This window comes from Argentina silus, assembly GCF_951799395.1.
Source record: "Argentina silus genome assembly, chromosome: 6".
Classification (NCBI taxonomy): domain Eukaryota; kingdom Metazoa; phylum Chordata; class Actinopteri; order Argentiniformes; family Argentinidae; genus Argentina; species Argentina silus.
Window position 1 is genome coordinate 1,597,228 of NC_139660.1, and position 12,373 is coordinate 1,609,600.

General features: G+C 47.5%; 2 protein-coding genes across 2 annotated transcripts; one reads left to right on the forward strand and one right to left on the reverse strand.

The window, feature by feature from the left end:
* Positions 1 to 1,481: 1,481 nt before the first annotated feature.
* Positions 1,482 to 4,998, reverse strand: plpp6 (phospholipid phosphatase 6; the record flags this gene model as incomplete). Its single annotated transcript, XM_083672499.1, has 2 exons — positions 4,301 to 4,998; positions 1,482 to 1,849 (listed from the first exon to the last, which is right to left on the reverse strand). The coding sequence occupies exons 1-2, from the start codon at positions 4,785 to 4,787 to the stop codon at positions 1,482 to 1,484; spliced, it is 855 nt and encodes a 284-aa protein (XP_083528625.1). The 5' UTR covers positions 4,788 to 4,998.
* Positions 4,999 to 5,824: 826 nt separating this feature from the next.
* On the forward strand, positions 5,825 to 11,949 carry prdx6 (peroxiredoxin 6). Its single transcript, XM_083671005.1, has 5 exons — positions 5,825 to 6,003; positions 9,292 to 9,448; positions 10,925 to 11,068; positions 11,203 to 11,349; positions 11,506 to 11,949. The coding sequence occupies exons 1-5, from the start codon at positions 5,912 to 5,914 to the stop codon at positions 11,629 to 11,631; spliced, it is 666 nt and encodes a 221-aa protein (XP_083527131.1). The 5' UTR covers positions 5,825 to 5,911; the 3' UTR covers positions 11,632 to 11,949.
* The last annotated feature ends 424 nt before the right edge of the window (positions 11,950 to 12,373 follow it).

Here is a 12,373-nt window from a genome sequence, read left to right on the forward strand (position 1 = left end):
TAAGTGTTGTTAGCGCCATGCTCTACCAACTGAGCCACAGAGGACCAGTATATTATTATGTTATGTTATTATTAATAATACGAATCTGGATCTCAGAGATGTGGATAAGGGGAGGTGACGTGGATATGGCCCACACAGGAATAATAGATTTGAATGTTCTCAAATGAATAAACTCCAGACGTAGTCTAGGTTATTGGAAATGTGTTGGCCTTTCTGGAATGACGTCAACACTCAAATGACTCCATCTTGTCTGGTGAGAAACGCTATCACTGATTAACTCATGCTGCTTAAAAGAAAAGAAAAGAGAACTCTAACCCACCTTTAGAAAAGCCTCATTCCTAAAGCCCTTTACAGATTAAATGTATGTACTTACAATATATGTATTACTTTATTTCACAGTGAGTAAATCAAACTCCTCTGCCACTTAGTTTCAGGAAAGTTCCACAAAGTTTGAAGCAAATGATCAGTCAGACAAACGGACCCTCGATAATTTGTACTGCTCTTTTCAGAGTTCCCCACAGACACCCAAATGAATGTTTTTTTTTTTTTTTTTTTTAAAGAAACAGCTACATTTTTTCCCACCAGAGGGAAAAAAGCATTGCCAGACATTCTCCTTCCACACACAAATCACTCTCTCGCACGCACGCACGCACGCACACACTTTCTTTCATCGATTCGGAGCCCCAGACCTCCCAAACAAGATGAAAAACAACACATGGAGGTACAAGATAAGCCCCCCCCCGCCTCCTCTGAGCCCATTATCCCTCCCTAGTGAGGCTGTGTCCGGGGCATCACATCCCCCAGGCTCACCAACTACACTCTCCTCCTCCTCCTTCTCTTCTTCACTCCTGCATTTAATTAGAGCAGAGGTGTTTGAGCGGGTGGACACCTCCCTCCCTCCCTCTCTCAATCACTCAGGGAAAGTCTATTGTTTTTTTTAAGAACACCTAATTACAGTATAGTGAAGTGCTGCAGGTCTATGCAGCAGATGGTGTGGTGCCTTCTGGTTCAGGCCCATTATTCTCAGCTTTTATTTTCCTGAATCGATGGGTTTATGTGGAGGTGTGTTTTGCTTGTGGACAGATGGTTGGTTGGTTGGTTGGTTGATTTGGCGCAGATGTTCATTGTGGTCACTCTTTCAGCAGATGACGGTGAGTCACCGGAGGATGTTCTGTTCAGAGGTGAGTTTTGAGGCTGAAAGTTCTAGAAGTTTCGGCGAATTCCATTTCAAACTTGTGTATATTACTAAAGCAATGGTGAATAATGATGAATGGTGACATAGAGGGCAGGATCAGCCAATGAGAGCAGGGTTGGTATGGGAGGAGGGGGGGAGGGGGGGGGGCATCTTCATCTCCTTCCCCCCCTCCCAACCCTTCTCAGTATCGCAGGCTCTGACTAGAACCTCAGAGCCTTGGTCTATCTCCTCCATCCCACCCCCACCCCCACCCCCACCTCCACCTCGACCCCCACTCCCACACACCTCATCCCAGCTGTCCCAGCAGCCCCTGCAGCCCTTGCGACGACAGCCACAGCATCTCCACCAGGTTGTACTGGAAGTAGCCCATCCCGAACCCGCACAGCACATCAGTCACGTTGTGCCTGCCCAGCAGAACCCGGCTGAGCCCGACCAGGGTGGTCCAGAGCAGGACCAGCACTCGCAGGGGGGCGGCCAGAACCAGGTGGGCCAGGACGAAGCGCCCACACATGGCGGCGCGGGTGGCGTGGCCCGAGGGGAAGGAGTAGCGGTCCACGGAGAAGGTGGCGAACATGTCCATGCGGTTGTGGGTGGGGCGGCGCCGGCGGACCACCGCCTTCACGATGCCGACCAGTATCAGGTCTAACAGCAGGGCTGGGGGAGGGGGAGGGAGGGGGGGGGAGGGGGGAGGGGGGAGAGAGAGAGGGAGGGAGGGGGGAGAGAGGGGGGGATGGAAAGGAGGCAGACGGAGAGGAGAGAGAGAGAGAGAAAACATGACATGTTAGAAAACAGCCAACACACACAACCACGGCACACAGTGGCAAACAAACAAATAGGGATATTCTCACACAGCATGACACACATTTACATAAACACACAGCGACAATGCAAACAAACCCACATGCCCGGCCACCCGCCCTCACACACACACACACACACACACGACTAGTCAATTCAAAAGATAGCGTCATAACATTAAGATAATATTCTCTATCTTGTTCTCTCATCTTCACGTCCCCACCGTCATCCAGGTGTGAGTCCTGAAGGCCGTCCAGCCGGTAATAGACTGCTGTGGCTGCTGTTATCACACTGTCTGTCTGTCTGTCACACACAATCACACTCTACCCTGCTTTGATCCCCACCTCCACCTACAGTACTGGCCCCCTGACTGACACTGTGTGTGTGTGTGTGTGTGTGTGTGTGTGTGTGTGTGTGTGTGAGTTTGGTGCCGGAAGGGAGACTGTGGCCAATGCCAGCTGCTTCTTTAAAGCCCAGCATATAATGTCACCGCCGGGATGAAAAGACTGCAGCAGCACTAGGCTTGTCTCTCTACCCCCCCCCCCCCCCCCCCCCCGCTCCCCTCCCCTTCACTCTCTCTCTCTCTCTCACACACACAGGACCGCCTGTCTCCTCCATCTGACTGCACCGCATCCCACAGCAACAGACTCTCCATGTAGAAATTTCTCTCTCTCACTCTCACACACACACACACACACACTCACACAGATGGTGTGCCTGAGCTTGGCGCTGCGCAGATGATCTGATCTGTTCTATTGATCTCGGAGTGCAGGCTGACCCTTCAGAACTAGCAGATAATGAGTCAAGAGAGAAGACACACAGCAAGACACTGCACAGCCTCGCTCCATCCCCCCGGGGACCACATCGCCACACGGTGGGCGGCGCAAGGACTTCAACACTCAGACAAGACCTTCGAGAAATCAACTAGCATTCATTAGGCTGAGGCTCTTTCAGATACTTCAGTGTATACCCCAGAACACAAACGACTGAAATGAACCCAGCTGCTTTTCATTGCAGAATGGGGGCAGACGGTCTTGGGTGTTATCTTAGAATAACTGTCTGCTCTCCTCTAGATAGTTACACTCCCTCCCTCCCTCCCTCCCCCCCTCCCTCGTGCCAACTGTAGATGCATTTCTGTCTGAACCCCATCCTGTGCTATCAATTAAAGTCTATCCACAGACAAAATAACCAATCACACAGTGTTCCTTTAGCAGGCTGCCCCGGGCCCCGAGCCCCAAACCCCGAGCCTGACAAGCCTGTTCCTAGCCGTCTCCTACTCCTGACACACAGCAGATGCCCCTCTCTATCTGCACGCCCCAAGGGGGGGGGGGGGGGGGGGGGGAGAGAGAGTATACAGTGTATTTCTGGAATAGCCATTTTTGGAGCCTGTGTGAGCCTGGAGTGTGTGTGTGTGTGTGTGTGTGTGTGTGTGTGTGTGTGTGTGTTTGCTGAGGTATCCCTCTGTTATACACACCGTAAGTTAACCTGTTTTTTGTCTAGTTGTCTGGGTCAGCAACTGGTGTCGGTGACTCGTTGCACCACTGCCTACCTGCTGTGTGCAGAGCCATGGAGAATAGTCTGACTCTCACAAACACTGCCTTATCCTAAGCTAGGCTATGTGCTAGAGTACGGCAGATGAGCAACTCTGTGTGTGTGTGTGTGTGTGTGTGCGTGCGTGTCCTACTGGATAAAATAAAGCACTTTAGATATTAAACATGTATCACCTTAGCCAAGCTGTGGTGAGTCGTGGTGCAGAGATGGACAGATCTCTGGAGGAGGGGATGGAGGGAGGGAGGAAAAGATGGAGGGCGGGTGTCAGGGGGAGGAATAGGTGAAGAAGGGCAGGATGAACAGAAGGATGGCAGCTACAGGTGAGAAGGAGCTGGCACAAGAGACACAAAAAAGGGTAAAAAAAACAGGGAGAGAGAAGAAAAATAAAACATGGTGTAGGTCGTGAAGTGTGTGTGTTTGAACTATGAAAGGGGGAGGGGTTTGGGGGGGTGCATGACAGGGGGTGTGGTGGCAACTGTCTACCAGCACTGCACCACTGGTGCTTCTCCCTCTCTTCCTCATCTGCACTGATTTGAAACCGCATGACAGTTGAAAGCGGAATAAAGTGGATGTGTCCCGGGAAATTTCAACTGTCTCGATTTTTTTGTTCACATCAATGCAGATGAGGAAGGAGAAAAGGAGAAAAGGAGAGAGGAGAGGGAGAGGAAAGCCACTTCGGACTACGGAGATACGCACCAACACACTGACCCAGTCAGTGACCCAACAAAACCACTGATATAAACGTATATTATTTACCCATGAATAGGTTGAGCATGACTTCTTGTCCAGCGGCAGTGTCGCTCTTGTACAGACAATAAGCAGTCCCGACCAGCCACGGGATTCCATGTCCCGAAATCTCAATCAGTTTCATCAACGGGCGAATACTCCCCCACGACGAGTCCTCGCAGGCACACACCCCCAGCCGCTTGGAGAGCCACAGGTCGATGGCGAGGAGTGAGCTCAGCGCAATCTCAAAGAACGACGGGTTGAGTCGCATACAATCCTCTTCGGGCATCCCCTGCGCCCCAGTGGAGGAAGTTGATGAACCGGAGCCTCGACGCCGAGTAGGGCTCTCCGAGGCTCGGAGCCGGGCTGTATTTGGGTCGGAGCCCTGGCGCTGGAGAAGGTGGGGTGGCGGGGTTCGGTTTAGCGACATGAACTCGTAGCGACCGTTGGTGCTGCTTCCGATAGTAGGGCTGCCGCCGCTGCGACCGGCGTTGTTTTTAGCTTTCGGAGAAGGCATTTTGTTTCTAGTTCGGCTTTATTCAGGGCGGTATAATCCAATTTCACTGCAGTGGCAGGTTGTCAGTAGTGTCAATGAGGGTAGTCGCTCTTCTTAATTCATCTTCTCACAGGTGACAATACCGTTCACGTCTTCCTTTACTTTCCAGAAACGCCATCTTTGTTGTTCCTACCGCAAAGCACAGTGGGAAATGTGTGTCGTTGGAAAGGCTACGGGTGCAGATCACGTGATTGTAAGTGAAGCTAAAGGCAAGAAAGGGCATTTTAGTCTTAAGAATGCCACCTGAATGCAAACGGCTGTATTATTATCATAGAAAAACAATAGTTGGCTCTGTCATAAAATGAAATACATATTACTTATTCATAACATATTAAGCTACATTTGAGCTAACATTCTTGAACATAAATTAATATTTGATTAATATTTGCTCAACATTCCGCTTTCAACTGTTCATAATCTGTCTATACTGTTCATAATGCACATATCCTTATATTTTACACTGCACATATCTGTACATACCTGTTTATACTGTTCATACGGCATTCCATATTTATTCTGCTATTTACTGTAATGTTACTGTTAATACATATATACTGCTTATACTGCATTGCCTATACAGCTCATATGCTGTTTACACTGTTCATACTGCATTCTATTTATTCTGCTTATAATGCTACTGCTAATGCTACTTCATATACTGCTTACACTGCACTACTTATACTTATACTGCACTATTATACTGCTCATATACTGCACTACCTGTATATACTGTTCACACTGCACTTTTCTGCTTTTTTGCACTTATGGTTAGACGCTAACTGCATTTCGTTGTCTCTGTACTTGTACTCTGCACAATGACAATAAAGTTGAATCTAATCTAATCTAATCTAATCATTTTCTATGATCCTTATCCATGAAGACCAATTACCAAAGAGTAATCAATTTTACAGAAATCACCTGTGCCTCAGACTTTGTCCAATTGTTGGTTTATTTAACATTTAACCCCTCCCATTTAATTTAAGCAGGGCCGTGTGTAACAGCAACCTCCCCCCCTGCTCTCATCAGATACTCTTTAGACTACTGTTCGATCTTTTTCCCTTCCTCACTGACAGAGAACTGCGACCATGCCTGGGATTCTGCTGGGAGACGTGTTCCCAAACTTCGAGGCTGAGACTACCGTCGGGACGATCAAACTCCACGATTTCCTGGGGGATTCGTAAGTGCGATCTGAACTTGAACTTCAACGTGCATCGATGACACTTGAGCTGTTACTTTCTAACAGTTGCCACCGAGTGTGCAACAGTCGTAGTTTGCAACAGCCTGTTGTGTTCTTGAGTTACAACATCAATTCTGTTTGTGTCATGTCTTACAGTAGCTGTGTTTAAGTATATAGAAGAGAAAAAGCTCTGGGCGACCAGTATATGCGGAAGACCAAACCAGTTCGGAGATATAATCTTCCCTAATCATGCACTGATCTGGGAAATGTTTAGTTTGTATCATAATGGGATACACTATGGTGAAGGTCCTTGAACACCGATCTCAGATCAGCAGAACATCTCAATAAAACGTGGTGTCACACGACACCTCGTGGGCTGAGCAATAACAGTGCAGGAAAAATAAGTTTTTTTTTGTACCTTGTTACGCAGTGCCAATGAGAAACAAGGCTGGCATTGTGAGAGAGAGAGAGAGAGATCCGCAAAGTTGGCATCCAGTCTACTGACCCAGTATCAACAGACAAGCAGAGCGGGCAGCATTTACATAACACACACACACTGGATTTAGACAAAGCCGATATGGTTTGACTGGTTATATAAGCATGATCGAACTAACCCCACGCAAGTTCAGGGGTGCGATAGGTGACCAAACGCAACAGAATGATGCTAAATTAAGTGTATTCCCAGTCTAGACCAGTTCAGTTTAATCATTAACATGGCCATGGATGTAGTTAGATGACAGCAGACTTTGATGAGGGGAGGTCGTAGGGGCTGTATGGGTCATGGTCAGGGATAAGGGGCGGATAGATGTGGCGATCTCTCGCATACATACAGTTGTTACACTTATTCGGTGTGAGTAATACGTGTGCAATAGGGCGGGAGCTCAAGCATTTCCTGCCATAGGGCTGAGTGATTGTTTGATTCTGCACAGAGTTCAACCCTGTACGGCAGAGTTCGGTTGCCACTGAACAGTTCTGATTTCTGTCTGTTTACGGTCATAATGGAAAAGGAGGAAGTGGAAGGGCAGACCCAGTGTTTCACTCTCTTTGTTGCCCTTCCTTTGCAGACTGTTCAAAACTTCTCTTTTTGGAAGATGTTATTTCTGTAATGAGGTTTTGGCAATCTGATCCTGTAATTACCGCACCCCTGTAGTTCCCAACTGCAATGCAACCAATTCTCTACCTTACTACTCTGATTGCAACATTGTTAATCAAGGTCTACAAGTGCAACATATAGCGTTGCATTAATGACGAGCCAAAAGTGATCATGTTAAAGTGCAGCCCATAAACTCAATACAGACAAATTATGAAACATAACACAATACAACCTATTTGATTGGAAACAATGACCCAAGTCTGGCTCCCTGCCTACAATGTAACTTGGACTCTATTGTCCCACAGAAGGCCACCAATTGTTAGACAAATTGCCTATTGTTTTAAAATGTCATGCTGCTCATCCTCGCTTGTGACAATAAGGGAGAGCCTTGCTGTTAGATGCTAGACTTCTAGACCCACATTTACTTCTAAGTGTTTGTACCAGAAAAACAGGTGCAAAGCTTGCACCTGTTTTTCACTATGGGATAAAACACCAGCAATGAAGCTCAAACATGAAACTGTCTTCATATATACAGTACCAGTCAAAAGTTTGGACACCTTCTCATTCAATGGGTTTTCTTTATTTTCATTATTTTCTACATTGTAGATTAATATTGAAGACATCAAAACTATGAAGGAACACATGGAATTATGTAATAAACAAAAAAGTGTTAAACAAACCAGAATTTGTTTTATATTTTAGATTCTTCAAAGTAGCCACCTTTTGCTTTGACAGCTTTGCACACTCTTGGTAAGTTTGTGTCCAGACTTTTGACTGGTGCTGTACTTTACTTAATGTTTTTTGAAAATGTATTTTCGCTTTTCACTTTAGCTTTTTGTTGTGTGTGTGTGGTTTAATTCCCTTTGTGAAGAACAGGTGCAAACCAAGATGTTTTGGTCTAATGCGTTTTGGGGAGGGAGCGAGTGGAGGATAGCAGAGAGGGCATCGATTTTCTAACAATTGATAAAGGGCCGTATTATGATCCAGAAAGGTGTGGGCATTAAACAGAGCATCAGTTTATTCAAACAGGTTTTTCGGTTCCTGTTTTGCGATACACAACGTTGCAACAATGGCCGCCCACACATTCCATGGTGTCACCTGACTCTGGGTGTTTCCCTCCCAACTCTTGTTCAGATGATCACACAGATATTGGACCTTTTATTCAATACTTAGACACTCGATTCCTTGCGTCCTCTCCTCTCTCCACAACAATGCGTTCTGAGTAGGACGCGAGTGGAGGACGCGAGTGGAGGACGCGAGTGGAGGACGCGAGGAGAGGACGCGAGTTTCTAATCATTAAGATGGGGCCCTACATCACTCCAAAAGGACACGGTCATGAACTATGACCAGTTTCTGTTTTGGTTCATGACCTTGTCCCTTTGGAATGATGTAAGACATTAGGAGGAGAATATCTAAAGGGAGGAACCTTGATCTCCTGCTCCAACGTGTTTTGAGTAGGAAGCAAGTGGAGGATGGAGGAGAGGATGCCAGGAATCGAGTTTCTAACAGAGAAAGGGTATCAGTTTCCTGTTATACTAGTTTTTACTAACTTCCTGTCCCTGGTTTTCGATACACACCATTGCAACGCTGGCCAAACACATTCCAGGGGATCATGTGATTCTGTTTTTTTTTGCTCCCCCTCTTGATCAGATGATCACACACACACTGAGTCAGAGTATCAGAGAACAGAAGCATGAGAATGTGTGTATGGTCACTAGCACCTCGCTACTGTACCTCTCTGTGTTCAGATACGGCGCTCCCTCGTCAGAAAGAACACCAGGAAGTCAAATCAACTCATTTATTGGTCATGCACAGGGTTCAGGTCATGCACAGGGTTCAGTTGTAGATTGTACAATGAAATGCTCACTTTGGGAGCCTCAGTGTTTGAGCTGCTTGTAAATGGATGTCCATGCTTCTCCTTGCTCCTCCTCTGCTGTACAAGCCCACATGCAGCTGGGGTTTAGTTCTGACTTATCCCTGGCTCTGCCCAGACTCCCAGCCACCTGTTGCTCCAGCCTAGGACTCGTTGTGGTATTTCCTCCCGAGAGGCTCACCATTCATTCATTTCTCTTTTCTCTCTCCTTCTGCCTCACTCGCTTTTCAACCTCCTCCTTTTCTCTCCCCACTCTTCTTTTTCTGTCTCTCTCTCCCTCCCCACTCTTCTCTCTCTCTCCCTCTCTCTCTCTCCTGTGTAGATGGGGTGTCCTCTTCTCCCATCCTCGGGACTTCACCCCCGTGTGTACGACTGAGCTGGCATGTGCCGCCAAGGTCAGCGATCAGTTCACCAAGCGGAATGTGAAGATGATTGCCCTGTCCATCGACAGTGTGGCAGACCACCTCGCCTGGAGCAAGGTCAGTCACACACACATGCAGCCTCTCAACGATTTACTACCATATCTAAACAGTAACAGCATGTTTCCCCCCCCCCCCTGTCTAAATCCCCTGTGAGATCCCTCCCATCTGTACAGTACAGACAAGGCTTAACGCTGTACAGATGGCTGCATCTCAACACTCTCCCACAACCGTACTGTATCACTGCTGTACAATTTATCTGAACGTTCTGTAACGTTGCAGATCTCCTGAACGCGTCCTTGTCTTAACTGCAAACACTTGATGATCGTACAGGCTTAAAGAGGCTTCATGGGCTTAAAGAGGCTTCATGGGCTTAAAGAGGAACTTTCAACGTTTTTTTGCAACTCATTTACAGTTTTGTTTCGTATTCCCCATTGTGACGGGTCCCTGAACCCATCTTGAAATACTGTTTAGAAAAGCCTCCTGCAATTCTCCTTCTGTAAAACCCTGATGAAGGCCACAGGCTGAAATCGCGTTGGTTTTTAATAACAAAAAATATTTAATCAATTCCATTGTCCTCAAAGAGTTGCTGAATGTCCTCTTCACTTGAGCCAAAAGAGGAGAAAGAGAATCAGGACCTGATCAGTTTTGGCACCATGTCATCTTGCTCTAACTGCGTACACAGATGGCCATGTTGTATTGAGGGGAGTGGAGGAGTCAAGTAGCCAGTAATAGGCTGGCCACTCCCTAAAACACACACACAGGGCCCTTTCTGATTGGCTAGATAGCTGAGTTACAATACCTTGTCCCTCCCTCTCTGGCCTCAATGGTCCAACAGGAAAATAGTTCAACTCGCCAGCCAAGTTCTGGAATCAGACACTGGGCCCTTAGTGATTGGATAGAAAGTGTAGGTTGCTAGGGTAACACGGCACCGCCTCCTTCCGAAGTTCTGCACCAAGAAGTTCTGTTTTTGGAAAGTGAATTCGTCTTGTTAAGTGCAGGTTTTTGGGTTCATTTATGAGCTACAAAAACTGTCATGAATAATGTATGAAATCTCTTTTTTAATATCTGCTTGGACAGCAGCTGTTCCTGAAAGGCTCTAGGAAGACTTTCACTGTTTTGATCAGGATGTTTTGTATTTATCTTAGTGAGTCACCCCCCCCCCTTCTTTTCTCTCCCTTTTTGAGAGACACACACACACACACACACCCCTCTGGCTGAACCCTTGTGACTAGAATAAGAGTCTTCTTCCCACAGTGGGGACTATTTGCTTTGTCTGATGTCCAGATGTTAGAGAAGCCTGTTACGTCCAGACGTGTCCCTGAGAACACTACCACTGTTGGGACAGGCCTGTGAACACAACAGCCTCACTTCACACCATTTAACATCACACCATCTCCACACTAAGGGAGGCTGGCGGAGGTAGAAATCAGAGGACGGGCTCATTGTAATTCATGGAATGAGGTGATTCCATTCCATCATCATCTCACCCCCCCCCCCCCCCCCCCCCCCGTGTGTGTCTCTCTCTCTCTGTAGGACGTGATGGCGTTTAGTGAGGAGGCTGGTAGTCCACTTCCCTTCCCCATCATAGCTGATGATAAGAGACAGCTGTCTGTTCAGCTGGGCATGCTTGACCCTGATGAGCTGGACAAGGACGGGGTACCCCTTACTGCCCGCTGCGTGAGTGTCTCTCCCACACACACACACACACGTGTGCAGACAGAATTCCTACATGAAGGCAGAAAATCATCTCTGTGATGTGAAGGCACCGGTGATGTTGGTGTAACCCCTTTCCTCTGGTCCCGCCTACCCAGGTGTTTGTGATTGGTCCAGACAAGAAGCTGAAGCTGTCCATCCTCTACCCTGCCACCACAGGACGGAACTTTGACGAGATCCTCCGAGTCATCGACTCTCTGCAGCTCACCGCGCAGAAGAAGGTGGCCACACCTGTCGACTGGAAGGTAAACACGCCTACTGTACATGCACGCTCACACACCTGTTGGAGAAGGTAAACACACACCTGAACTCCACTCTGCTACCAAATATTCACCTATTTCAAAGGGCTGTGTATGTAACTCTCTCTCTCTCACTCCTTTCTTTCTTTCTCTCTCTCTCAGGTTGGTGACAAGGTCATGGTTATTCCCTCTCTCTCTGACGCTGAAGCTGCAGCCCTATTCCCAAATGGTGTGACCACCAAAGAGGTGCCTTCTGGGAAGAGATACCTGCGTTACACACAGCCCTGAGGAGGACGATGGTCATAGTTCAGACCACACACACACTGAGCAGAATATCCACCTCTAGTAGTCCTGTTACTTGATCAGCCTCACTGAGGAGCCTAGTGACTCCTGTCGTTTCAAATTAATTAATTCTCTTATCATTCATCTCTTGTGAGAGGAACTGTGAACTGACCCTCTCTTCAGATGCACTAATCATGGTGTCATACTAATGTTGCTGTTGGAAACATTCATAGTCAATCAATTACAGACCAGGGAGGTCATATGATTGTCTTTGTTCAGTGCCTTCATTTACTACATCCCAATAAACACATTTTGTGACCAGAATCTAGTGAGTGAGGTTATTTTGAACTGTGGTGGACAGGGACGGACTGGACCCTGGACTTTCACCCGACCCGGGTGGAGGGGGTCGCGGGGGGGGGGGGGGGGGGGGGGGAGGAGGAGGAGGAATGCACTGCGTCTCTCATTTTTCTGTTTTTGGCCCATTTCTTTCTTTACCACCGGCCATGCAGCCCACAGATTGCTCGGTCTGCTACTGGTGGTGAAGATTTGTGATTTGTTGACATGATGTTACAGGCCTGGATAGACCTTGAACCCTGTGGAAAATGGCCATTTTCTAGGATGTTCCCTGGCGTGTCCAACCACCTACAGATCAGTGATGGTATAAGTAAGGATGTATTGTGGTATCATACTATTCAAACAGGGACAAGGCCTTTCTCTTGAATTACCCCAGTGCTGCAAACATTCTGTT

Bases quoted from the DNA above. Each gene is read 5' to 3' on its own strand.
- prdx6 (XM_083671005.1), top strand. From the start codon at position 5,912: ATGCCTGGGATTCTGCTGGGAGACGTGTTCCCAAACTTCGAGGCTGAG. The intron at 6,004-9,291 runs GTAAGTGCGATC...TCTCCTGTGTAG, and splicing joins CACGATTTCCTGGGGGATTC to ATGGGGTGTCCTCTTCTCCC. The intron at 11,350-11,505 runs GTAAACACGCCT...TCTCTCTCTCAG, and splicing joins CCACACCTGTCGACTGGAAG to GTTGGTGACAAGGTCATGGT.